At 36.5% G+C, this 12,377-nt stretch overlaps 1 protein-coding gene across 1 annotated transcript; it reads right to left on the bottom strand.

Annotated features, from left to right (window-relative positions):
- Positions 1 to 167: 167 nt before the first annotated feature.
- On the bottom strand, positions 168 to 5,447 carry LOC105428920 (uncharacterized). The gene is made up of 6 exons (XM_011641526.3): positions 5,021 to 5,447; positions 4,405 to 4,708; positions 3,776 to 4,004; positions 2,990 to 3,585; positions 2,305 to 2,722; positions 168 to 1,693 (listed from the first exon to the last, which is right to left on the bottom strand). The coding sequence occupies exons 1-6, from the start codon at positions 5,210 to 5,212 to the stop codon at positions 1,066 to 1,068; spliced, it is 2,367 nt and encodes a 788-aa protein (XP_011639828.2). The 5' UTR covers positions 5,213 to 5,447; the 3' UTR covers positions 168 to 1,065.
- Positions 5,448 to 12,377: the final 6,930 nt, after the last annotated feature.

The following is a 12,377-nucleotide window of genomic DNA, read 5'->3' as shown; positions in this document are numbered from 1 at the left end:
TAATCTTTGACCTCACTTTGTTCTTCTTGCAAACACGTCATCGACATTGTCACGATTATTTTTATATATATCAGTTATATAATTATCCAACGACACTTTGCACTTAAAGAAAGTAAGACAAGTCATATCACAATTATCGACGTTTGCAAAGGAAGAAACAAATAAGTAGAAACTGCAAATACATGTGTGTATTCTTTTCGTGCCAATATATCCTGTACAGATATAAATGTATTTTTAATATCTTTTCACAAATTTAAAAATCTTAAGTTTTTATATTTTTTTCTTAAATAAGGCAACGTCATTTAAGTGATAGAAGAATTTGTGAAGTGTTTACCATAGTAGCGATAGTATTTAATAAATCATTTAGAGGGTATTACTGAATGTAAGCTAAATATTTAATAATTTAATTATTTATAATCTATGCGTATTGCTCTTCACCGCCATTCTCATTTCCCATAAATGATACAGTAACATGATAGACGATTAGTTCATAACTGTAATCTCGCAGCATCTTAATTCTTTTTAAATTGACAAGAAATTACTGTAATTTGAGATCGGCACGTCTTCGCAATATTCAAGCTGGTAATCTTATGCTATTATAGCTGGAGAATCTCGACTGGAGGAGACAGTATTCCAGGAAGACGCTTTTGCTCTTCTTCAGAGTAAACCTTTTACTATTGGCCAGTCGTCTCATTTGTCATTTCCTTGATTACTAATCTTCCTTGGGCAATATGTGTATTTAACACGAGAGAAAAAAACCGGTTTGACGAGATAAAACTCGTCGTAACGTTATCGCGCAACTGACGTATGTTATCATGAATCCGCACCCGCCCTGTTGATTTAGTGTCAAATAAGATCATACCACTTAGAGATGATTTTCGTGTCGATAAAGTAAGATTTATAAAATTAAAGATTCCCGTCGTGTGCGAAATATACGATGTTCATTGCATATGTCCGATAAGTGCAACGAAAATGTTAAAAGTTTGCGTTTCCCTTTTCTTTTCTATATTTTTATTAAATCTACTAAAAAATTTATTATCCGTCGTGAAATAATTCACATGTAGTTTAAGTTTCGCGTTCCACGAATGATTCTCTATAACCGCTCTTGGGTTCTCGTTTGAGTTCCTTGATGACAATGGACCGGTTGGAACTCATTACTTGGACGTCAGAATCTTCGTCGTCGGTCACATGCTCGGTTCTGAACACCTGTCTCCTCTTTCTTCTTCTCGAGGAGGGAGTCTGCGGCCTTGGCCTGTCCTTGCTGCTACTGGACTCGATGGCCTCGTCCACGACGCTGTGCCTCCTGGTTTTGCGCGCCGAGGAGATCCTAGGATTCCTGGGATTCGTATTGTGCGATTGATCCGTGTCGCAGATGTTTCCGCTAGAATTGTTTCTTTCTCTTCTGATTCGTTCCTGCCGGCGTTCTTCTCGTCTCAGCAAATCATCCTCGCTCTGAGTTCGTTTCCGAGGTCTCCTCGCTCTCCTCTTCTTTGTCCGTAGATTATCCACGGAATTTATGGAGCGCAAGGTGCCATTTTCGATGGAGATCTCGTTTAAAGCGTCCATGGAGCGAGCCAGTCTGGGCATTTGGACCGCCTCTTCGTAGCTAGGTGGTCCGATTAATTCTAAAGGATTAATTCTGGGTTCTTCTAGAGTCTCCAGTTCTTCTATTTCTTCCTCTAGATGTTGATTCCTGAAAATATAATCCAATAAAACTTCTATTTGATTTTATTACATTAGTTTTGTAGATGGAAACAATATAGCTATAACATAATTTAGATTTTAAAAGATAATTGAAAAATTCTTGTGATAATTTATTTAATAAACTTCATCTTAATTTTGAAAACATGATTGTGTCGGTAACGCGTTCTCTGATATCATTTTTGGGCAGATGAATAATGTACCACCTTACGAAATTATAACGTAACTCTGTGTCCTTAGATAGGTATCTGTCTTATCTGTTGCAGGAAAATGTGTCCATCTTCTCTCCACACGTACATTTTCTTAATAATTTTATTCATATTAAAAATATATATAAAATATTGTAAATGCAATGCGAATATTAAATCATTAAAATATTAATACTGATTATTCACATCAGTCATCAAATAAAGTTTGAGTTCACGTGAGTTCATTATCGGTATATCGATTTTATCTAAGTGACGCAATGCGAAGTATTTTCAAATATATTTTGAGCATATATATATGCTCAAAATATATCTGAAAATACTTCTACTATATATATATATATATATATATATATATAGAAAAATATGACAATTAATTGTCTGCAAATTTCTTTACCTTCTTTGCAAAAATCGTAATCTTTCTCTCTCTTCTGCTGATTCTATTTGTTGCCTCTGTTCGAGAATTCTTCTCTTTATCTTCAACGTATGTTTAATCGACACCACGCTGCCACACAGAACAACCAGGATGAGTAAGCAGATCATTACCATCCCCCAAGTTCTGTCTTTATTATAATACAAGTCAGTGTTCCATGCGTCGAAACAGGCCACTTCCCACGAATAACCGGAAACGTTTGCCGGACTTTGACAAATCAAGCTTGATCCCATAGTTTTCGCGGGAGGTTCTGTTAAGAATTCAAAGGTGACATAGAGCTGCGTGCAATCGCATCTCCATGGATTATCTTCTAAACGAACTATGGTCAAATCTAAATTGTTTCGAAATATGTCGGGATCCATTGCCTCCGTCAAGCGATTTCCTATGAATTAAAAATATAATTAAAGAAGTTGCAAAAGGAAATTAATTAATTAAAATTTATAATTATCAATTTTTGAATCTGTTCGAAAATAATATTATTAATATTTTAAATAAGATTTTTAATTAAAATATTCTAAAAAATTAATCTTGTTTTTTTATTATCTTATTATATTATTAATAATCAAGTTTTAGTATATTACATTTTTTTTTCTTGATTGTTTTCTGATTGTTTTTTATTCTTGCAAATAATTCAAGGATTAATATATACCTGACAAATCAATTTTTTGTAACGATGGCAATCCATTAAAGCTATCGTTGTGAAGCTCAACAAGTCTGTTTCTTTGCACATCCAGTATTTTCAATGTTCTCGATTTTAAGCCGCGTGGTAATGATTGTAGATGATTATCTTTTAAATTCAGACTTCTGATTCTGGGCATATCTTCTAGTGAATTCTCATTGAAGTGATTGATTAGATTGAAAGATAGATCCATCGACGTAACGAGAGACGACAAATCCGGGAATCGGCGTAGAGAGTTGTAGGAAAGATTCAAGATCCTGAGATCGATATTATCCTGGAATGCTATTCTGTGAACTTCTCCAAGATTGTTTACGGACAAATCCAGCACCTGAAGCTTCACCAGACCTTCGAAAGTGCTGGCATTCACTCGCTCTAAGTTGTTCGCATTCAGATACAAGTGCGTCAGCTGCTTGTTTTTGGCGAAAATACGATCTGGTAACATGTGAATCGCGTTACGAGAGAGACGAGCTTGCATCAACGATGGGAAACCATGAAGACCAGGTCGATCAAGATTACATCTTGATACGTCCAGTCTCTTTAACTTCGGATGCTGTAAAGTTGAGTATCTATAAATAAGTAATATGTTTTATTATACACAAAATTCTTATTATAAATTGTTATTAAATTTATTATCATTTTTATTCAATAAAATCTATCAATTGTATTTGTTATTGGCTATTTTAATAGTTCTTTTTTGGTCCAAATTAAAGTTGTAATTAAGTGTGTAACCAAATAATTGTAATATATCAAATTTACCGAGTGCTATATGCTAATTTAGGATTATTGACTAATCGTAGCTCCTCCAATTCGGGAAGTCTGCTAAAAGTGTCTGGATTGAGATAATTTAGAACGCAGTCAGACATATCTAACCATCGCAGTGTCTCGCTGACGGGCATTTGAATACTCTTCAGCGGATTTCCCGCGAGATTCAGAGTTGTCAGCGCTGACAATCCATTCAAGGATGAGTTACCGAATTCTATTATACCTAAAACATATGAAATTTTTCTTAAATTTATATATGTATATATATATATATACACATATATTTGTTAAATTCTAAGAAATTTTACATATATATATATATATATATATATATATATATATTAATATGTAAAATAGGTGTAAAATAGATCAACTTTTATATGAGCAAAAATTTATATTAAAAAATACTGTTAGATTAGAATATGGAGAAATATAACATATGGATAAATATATTTTATTTTCTTTTATATTTATATTAATTATTATTATAATACAACATATAATATATAATTAATATATTTCCTAAACAAAATTGATACTTTGACATATGTTTAAAAATTGCCTTTAAGAATTCTTTACAAATCCCTAATAAATTTTCAACTTATGACCATTTTGATACACACGGCAATGGCCGGCATCTAGTGCCTGAAGCATGTCGCTGGTTAGCCCTTTCAAGTCGGTTAATAGATTCCTTGAGATGTATAGAACTGTCAGAGATGGTAGCTGGCTAATGGAAGCAATATCTGCCGTATTTACGATACTGTTGTCTGATAGATCTACTGTACGAAGCTTTTGCAATTTCTCAAGATTATTTGGTAGGGAAGTAAGCTGATTCCTGGCCAGATTCAGGTACTGTAGCTCGGTCAATCGATTAATTTCATCGGTGATCTTACTTAAAAAATTACCCGATAGATCCAGGTGCTCTACCTGTCACAGAAGAATTAATTTTAGTCAATAACTAAACACATTTATTATGTGTTAATAATAATCTAGAATAATGTACTTGTCAAAATAAAGTAAATTATCGATTGCAGTGACTCAATTATCTCGATTATATCTTTTTCATTTCTCATCAAGTATATTTCTATTATCGATACACTATTGTTTTATTTTATTTTACAGATGCGATAAGATGTAATAAATTAATTGCATGCCTGTATGCATTCATTACAAAACAAACAATTTTATAACAAAAATTCAATGAAGAAAAAGACTCATTATTCATCGTAATATACTCACTACATCACTAATATTTTTGGGAAATACCAGTAATTGTTGCTTCGAACATTCGATTCTTTTAGGTATTTGGCTGAGATAACACAAACATCTAGCAGGACAAACACTTTGACACCTCGCGATTGACAGAATTGTCAGCCATGTGATCAGTAACAGGAAGAACACGCCGCGATGTATCATCGACCGTTCCTCCATGTTTCTTTCATATCATCGGGGCGAGTCAGAGCGAATAATCGTGCGTAACTCACATTCTCGGTTCAATTTGCGGCCGTTATCAGGATGATATTTGCAGATTCTTGATCGCGCATTGTCGACGTGAAAATATTCGTTACGCACGTCGAAAGCTATGAGAGGATAAAATTGAACGTCCTCGAAAATCCTTCGTCGTGAATCGATGATCGAGCGTACCGGTTCTGCGAACCGTGCTAAGAGCACTGAGCTGGTAGTTATCTTTGATAAGTAACCCAGGGTACGTCGCACGATATCTCGGTAAGATAATCAGACCGTCGTGTCGAGGTGTCGACCGCGTTATTCCGTACAGAAGAAACGAAAAAAGAGTGTCGGATAAAGATAGAGTGCACCTGCAAGTAGCTGCACGATGATTTGTGCAGCTATACAGCAAGATGCATCACACCCGAGATACTTTATTTTGTTGATGCCGACAATGATTACGAATCGATCTTGTTGAGAGTTGCTTTATTTAACACTTTGTATCGTACGCGTATATATATATACATATATTTTATATGTATTTATTGTACAATTAATAATTTTAATGGAAATTTAGTAATATTAATTACCCGACAAGCTCTATGTACGATTATTAATTAATTGATTGAAAGACGCGGTTAATTTTGATTTGATCGATTTGAACTTATTACGTGTTTCATAACTTGCTTGAATTTTAATATCATCAATTTTTTGCTATTGGTATTAGCTACGCTAAATTATTGAGACGTGGATATTTTAACGAGCTTTGACGTAAGTCGAAGCGCTTCGTCGAGAGCGGCAATCCAGAGAAACAGGTTTTCCGCGAAGGAGACATGAATGGAAATCTGAATGGGCAGCGCCGCGGAAAATGTAAGACATTAGATAAATATCTCAAGTATCCGGAAAGCCGATATTGAAGCGGGCATCTCCCGTAGTCTAAGCCTCTCTCGGCTGACCCATGCGGATATTTTCTCCTACTCCTCTCGTCCCGCTGTCGTCGCATTACGATCTTTCTTCATCGTTTTTGTCGATCCGACAGGATCGCATCTGTGGCTTCTTCTCTCCGATGCGACATCCAACGTAGGGATTAGATCCGATATAGAAATTCGTTATATTTATGTGCCATTTTTCCGCGTATACACGCTGGTGCGATTATCGAGTCTAACATGGATTGCCTATAGTTTCGCAAATTAAGTTTTATAATAAAAAGTTTAATATTTATAAATGACAAATTAAATCTTAACTTCAAGAAACCTTCCCGAGAAGCTAAATCTTCAATCGTTAAATTCATGATTTGTGTTTTAAATATTTAAAAAAAGAATAGATTTCGATAATCTGAGAAGGAGAGACTTGCACCTAAGACTTTTATCAATCATCAAAAAACTTTTATTGTAGTAATAAGAAATAAGTAGATTCCAGTAGGAAAAAATAATAATATCGACATTTTAATGTAAAAATACAAGGCAATAACATATTAATTGCACTTTTAACGTATTACGATTATTAATAGAAAAACATCAAGAAAGAGTTAATCAGTAAATGAATTTAACATCAAAATCACCTAGGGACTTAATCGCGCATTTGTATAGAAAAAGCTAAAAGATTCGCGATAATTTATACAAATTACAATGAGAAAGCTCGGCTGAAAGCTCCACCCCTCCAGAGAGAGGGATTTAAAAAGACCTTATCCGCGCAGGACAGACTCGTTCTCTTTTTCACACGTCCGGTCGAGCCAATAGCGAGGGCAGGTCACACCCTCGGGAGGGTGCGAGAGGTTTAGCTAGCGCCGGCGCTTAGCTCTGAGCTTATCCAGAGGGGAAGAGAACGTGTTCTACCTGTTGATATTAAACCAACCCCTTCGCTGCGATTTCGCAAATCCAGAGTTCACCGTTGCACTCGTGGTCACGCCCTCAAACTCAACAGATATCCGTAATTTTCCCGGAACAATCTTTTTTCATGCGCCATTTTATGGTATCATTGTAAAAAAAAAAAATGGAATATGGATTTTCTTGTCTGCAAAATTATATTTTTACGAGATTAAAATTAGAGATAAAATTTTCTAACAAGTGGACTTATTTGAATTAATTTGTTGCTCTTAATAGAATAACATAATTATTATTATGTATAATGATCGCTTAATCATTCGAGTTAAACAGAGTTTAAGTTAAACAGAATTAGATGATAGATAATTGTTACTCACGATTTAATAATAATTAACTTGTTTGATAGCTATATAAGTATGATAATTTAAAATTAATTCCTTGTATTCATTTTATTTGTGTTGCATCAATCCCTTGTAATTACATGTTTTATAATAGAACTTTCGAACTTTCTTTTAGCTGTACCTCGTATTTTAATCTATACAATTGGGTTTGCGATAGCGGTTGTGAATATTCACGCAATATCGAATTCATGTTAGATGCAGTTACCGCCACGAAATGAAGATTCCAGCCGCGAGAATGGCTTCGAGATCGATCATCTCATGCCGATTTCTCGCGCTCACTCTTGCGCGCCGAACACTAGCAAACCAGGTAGCAGATAGCTATAATTAAAAGTCGATCAGGCCAGGCCCTCGCAGATAAAAAGCCTTTGCCCGCGCGAACGTACAGTACGTGCCAATAACGATCATCTGATTGGTCGAAACCTCGAAATCAGCAAAATAAATAAGATAATTTTAAGTAAAAACATGACCGTAGTTTCGTATCAATGTACAGTTTGTAACTTTTATGATTATATGTTGAGATAATTGACAAAATTACGTAAAACACAAATACATATAGGAAGAAATCTAATAGAGAAAATTAAAAATTATGGAGAACTTGATGTAACAAATCGAATTTTGTTGCATTAAAAGAGATAAATTCAAAAGTCTTAAATCCTAATATTGAAGAAATAACTTTTTTTTTTCACAACAATTAAAGGAAAATAATAATTATCTAATTTTTCTATAATGTAGATTTTTTTCATGATATTTATATTTCTCTATCTCGTCACATATGATAGAATAGTTTAGGGCAGTTTCGGTTACTTACTTTAGCTTTCTTTTACCTCGGTCACAAGCTGACAGTACTCGTCCCGGTCGACGTTCTTCGCGAAACGGTTCACCGTCGGTCCCTTCGTCACTATTGAGGGCACCTGTACCGGAGAGGATATAATACCGGCGCGCGCTATCTGGAGTATATTTTTAACGCCTTCATTTCCGGCCGCGCTGGGACACCGGAAATAGCGGGACGATACCTCGCGGTGTTTCAGGTATTGATCAGTTCGAGGAGCCGGTGCCACACCACCCAACCACCCACACCCGGCGGATGAGGAGGGAGGCTGCACGGCTCTGCAGACTCGAAGCTTCGACCCTCCACACGGTCCCCGCGCGTCTCCACCGCCCCCCGCCAACGGCGGCGGCGTCCCGCTGGCGACGCCCCTGTCCGCCACCCCCAACCGCCACCAGCGGCGTAACGTCGAAGACGGATCTTTAGGTATCTCCGTCGTCTGCGCTCGGATCTTCGGACTACGCTCCGATGGCTCGGAGCGAACGAAAGGGGAGTTGAGTAGGTGAGTGGATGGTGGTGGGGTGCGTTTTTAGGGAAGAAGCGAGAGCGATGGAATGAACTTTGTTGCTTCGCGGTACACACCCGCCGCGACACCCTCTGTACAGAGGGTGGTATCGATGGCCGCGTCGATGACCGGAATATGGCTTGCTGAAAGCGGCGTACGATGGAAGGGTTTAAAAGAACCGGAAAAATTCAAATGAATTTGATTTAGATCTTTGAAACACGTAGAGAAAAAATTTTATAATATTAATAAATTATATTAATTGAAGTAAAAAAGGAAATGTATAGTAAGATTCACTTGTACCATATTTAAAATTAAAATTTGCCTTCAACGAATATTATGAATAGTAAACGAATAAGCAAATAGAATTAAAATTTTTTTCAATTTGTTTAGCAATTATGTGCCTTTAGATTTAAAATAGTTGTTTTAAAGATAGGATTAGAAAGGATTTTATTATCAATAAAAATTTAGAATGTGCGTTTATTTGTATTTGGTGGGCGCATTACGAGAATAATTCTCCCTTTCACGTATTATATCTATCTATTCTGTGACACAGGTGGACGAGGACATGTGGGATATCATGTACGCGGATTTGCGATTTCGAAGTAATTTTATTTTCTCTAAACTCGTCCCCCGCGTCTCTCACGGCAGTCCTTAAGCCGGGTTATAAATAACGGCTTATCTTTTGTCGGCTTCAACGCCGCCGCGACCCTGCACAAAGCCAAACTTTACCCCTCCAAGTGAACCCTCTCCGCAACCTTTTATGCCTCGTAAGGGGTCGCGCGCGAGAAGACGTCTCGTGAAACGCGCACTCGTAATTGCTTTGGCGTGTCCCTAAATCAAATCCCGCGGTTTTTCCGCATTGGAGAACACGTACGTATGTTTTACAGATAAATGAAGCTATAGTCACAATGAACTTTTATCTATACTAATATCGAAGCGAATTAAAGTTTGAAAATTGCTCAGTTGTTGAAAGAAATTTCGTTACAATAAACTAAGTTAGTTTTTCATTATTTGTGAAAAATATTTGAGAAAATGCAAATGGATTGATTCGATTTTTATCTCAACAAGACATCGCAAAAGATAATTGATTAAGAATACTTCTTAGATTTTCTTTGTCTCTATGTAATTTTAGTTAATATTTATGTTTTATAAAGAGTAATATGTAACAACTCAGATATTGGCCCCTGTAAGTAGTCAGACCTTTATGGCGCTACGTATTTAGACTTGGTAAGCATGATTAAACGTTAACTTGTTCAAAAGGTTCCCATGTATAAAGCAACGGCTGGTGATTTTGAATAATTAGTGTCGAATACGCATTACGTATTTGCCTCTATAATAAACTCATCTACATCGGCGCGTTTTACGCACGAAAATCAACGCGATCCCACGGCAGACATTTATCGAGTTGTCGTTTAAGCGGGTTGTTGGTTGACGGCTGCGCGGTGTGGAAGTAGCTTAAGTAGCTGGATTTCTCGCTGATATTTGAATGGATGTCGGCTATTTGTGGTTCACTGCGTCCTTAACAAGATCAGGGACATTGAGGCACGACACCCCCTGAGGATGAGATGCACGGGCCCGCGTACAACGCGATGTGTCTATGTGTATGTGTGCGCGATATGCTCGCTCGCACATCTGTCGGCGCTCCCAAACCCCGGAAGAGAAGGACTCGTCCTCGCCAAAACCTCAGCATCCTCAGCGTTTCCGTCGCATTGTCTAATCGCCTCCCGGTCTCACCGTCCCGTTGGCCCCCCTTTCCCCTCTTCCCATCCCTTATAGCTTATTGTCGCTTGCCTATTTTGCTATTTTATATTACACTTAATATCCATATTTTGCTTAGCTAGTAAAAGAAACTGTGATTAAGATAAAAAGATGAATTATTCGACATTTGTCCCATTGTTAAGTATCAGATAAAATTTTTTCTAACATTCTTTTCCCATAAATATTTTTTTTTATTATTATTGAATTTGAGGCAATAGTATTTTTAAAGAACACATTACTTTAATCTATACTTGCCATCAAAAAATGTGTTATGCAATTAAAACTTTTATTATAACATCTTATTTGTTTTTGTCTATTTAATATTGTATATATATATTTATTAAAATGTTAATTGTTTAATATTTTTAAATAAAAAACGCAAAAAATATTTTTATTTTTAAGATATAATAAATTCCCTCTCATTCCCTCTTTTTTTTTATTCTTTTTTCCTCCTTTCGATGTGCTGATGTCTTCCCTCATTCGCGGTGCCTCCCTGAAAGAAGCAATTCTTCACCCTCAGATGAATCCGCATTCGCACTCATTGCTAAGTTTGTCGATAAGTATATCGGATTGTGCTTCATCTATCTACACGGAGTTGTTCCGTCAAACTGACTAAAGATCGCAAGGAAGGGAAGCATATCGTGGCTAAAGGAGGAAACTCATTTTTGATTAAGAAGAAACGATTTGCAAAATTGAAACAGGATTAATTATATGCTCGTATTCAATTTTTTCTACAAGGCTTTATTATTATAAAGAAGTAAAAAAAAATTATTTAAAAAATAAAAAATAAAACAGATTGTTAGATTGAAAATCCTACCGAATGTTACCGATATCCATTTCTGCGCTGAACACGTTCTTTAGTGATTGTACACTTTTTTTTTTATCGGTACGCCTGATGAGCGTTTCGTTGTCAGGACAGTGATACTGAAGGCTGCTCGTGGATGAGCATATTTCACGTTCACGAGCGGTTCGCTATCTGGAAACGTACAGGCCGACATCCGCATCGCGCGCCTAAAGAGAGCAGAGAGACGGCGATGCCGTACGACGGGCAACATGCCAATGTTGCGCGATGTCTTTTATTGCCGCGATAAGCAGTCGTCTTGTTCCCCTCCCCATCTCAACATCTCCTGTGCCAAGCCGACGACCGGCAAAACGTTACGAATGTAATCTTTACTTCTGTGCCTTAATGGACATTTCCTCGTCGTTGCGGCGCGGGTTACACGTCCGCCGGTCTTCTACACTCGTACAACGTTTGACAGAAGGTGCCTTCTTTATGGCTGTGGAGGAAAAGAAAGAATGCGATAAGCCCTCGTCAACAGGCTCGCGAATTACGAGAAACGATGACGATGACGCCTGAGATAAAAATGCTACTTTAGCTCGGCTATCGTGATAAATCCGGGGATAATTTCATCGCTCAATCACTTAGAACAATTTACTTAGCTGTAACCTTTGTTGAGATGCGACATTTATTAATACATATTTAATAATTTAAAATTGTTAAAGCAATTTGATCTAACACTTGTTCGCATCGGGCTCTTTCTAATTTTTTTATACTCTTACATCTTTAGTATGCTATTTTTATTTTAAAAGCAAGGAAAAATTCTTTGATAATAAATCACATTTTAAACAATTAATATTCTAGAAGAAGATTAACTTTCCTGAAAAGATTCAATATTCTCGTATTCGGTACAGATATTATCCGGAGATTTTGATGCGCGAAGACATTTGTTATTTCTGATTATATTACGGTTGATTTCTTGATGTTGTAACAGGATGTTCGAGAAGAGTACGGCGCAGCGAGGCTTGAATTACGCGAAGTCTTGCCAGGTTCAGGAGA

This window comes from Pogonomyrmex barbatus, unplaced genomic scaffold (genome assembly GCF_055798465.1).
Source record: "Pogonomyrmex barbatus isolate J1 unplaced genomic scaffold, ASM5579846v1 scaffold9, whole genome shotgun sequence".
Classification (NCBI taxonomy): domain Eukaryota; kingdom Metazoa; phylum Arthropoda; class Insecta; order Hymenoptera; family Formicidae; genus Pogonomyrmex; species Pogonomyrmex barbatus.
The sequence above is the reverse complement of the archived record's forward strand: the minus strand, read 5'-3'. Positions and strand labels throughout refer to the sequence as shown.

Coding starts and splice junctions, on each gene's coding strand:
- LOC105428920 (XM_011641526.3), bottom strand. CDS start 5,212: ATGGAGGAACGGTCGATGATACATCGCGGCGTGTTCTTCCTGTTACTG. Junction 4,709..5,020: donor CCAAAAATATTAGTGATGTA/GTGAGTATATTA, acceptor CTTCTGTGACAG/GTAGAGCACCTGGATCTATC. Junction 1,694..2,304: donor TTACGATTTTTGCAAAGAAG/GTAAAGAAATTT, acceptor TTATATTTTCAG/GAATCAACATCTAGAGGAAG.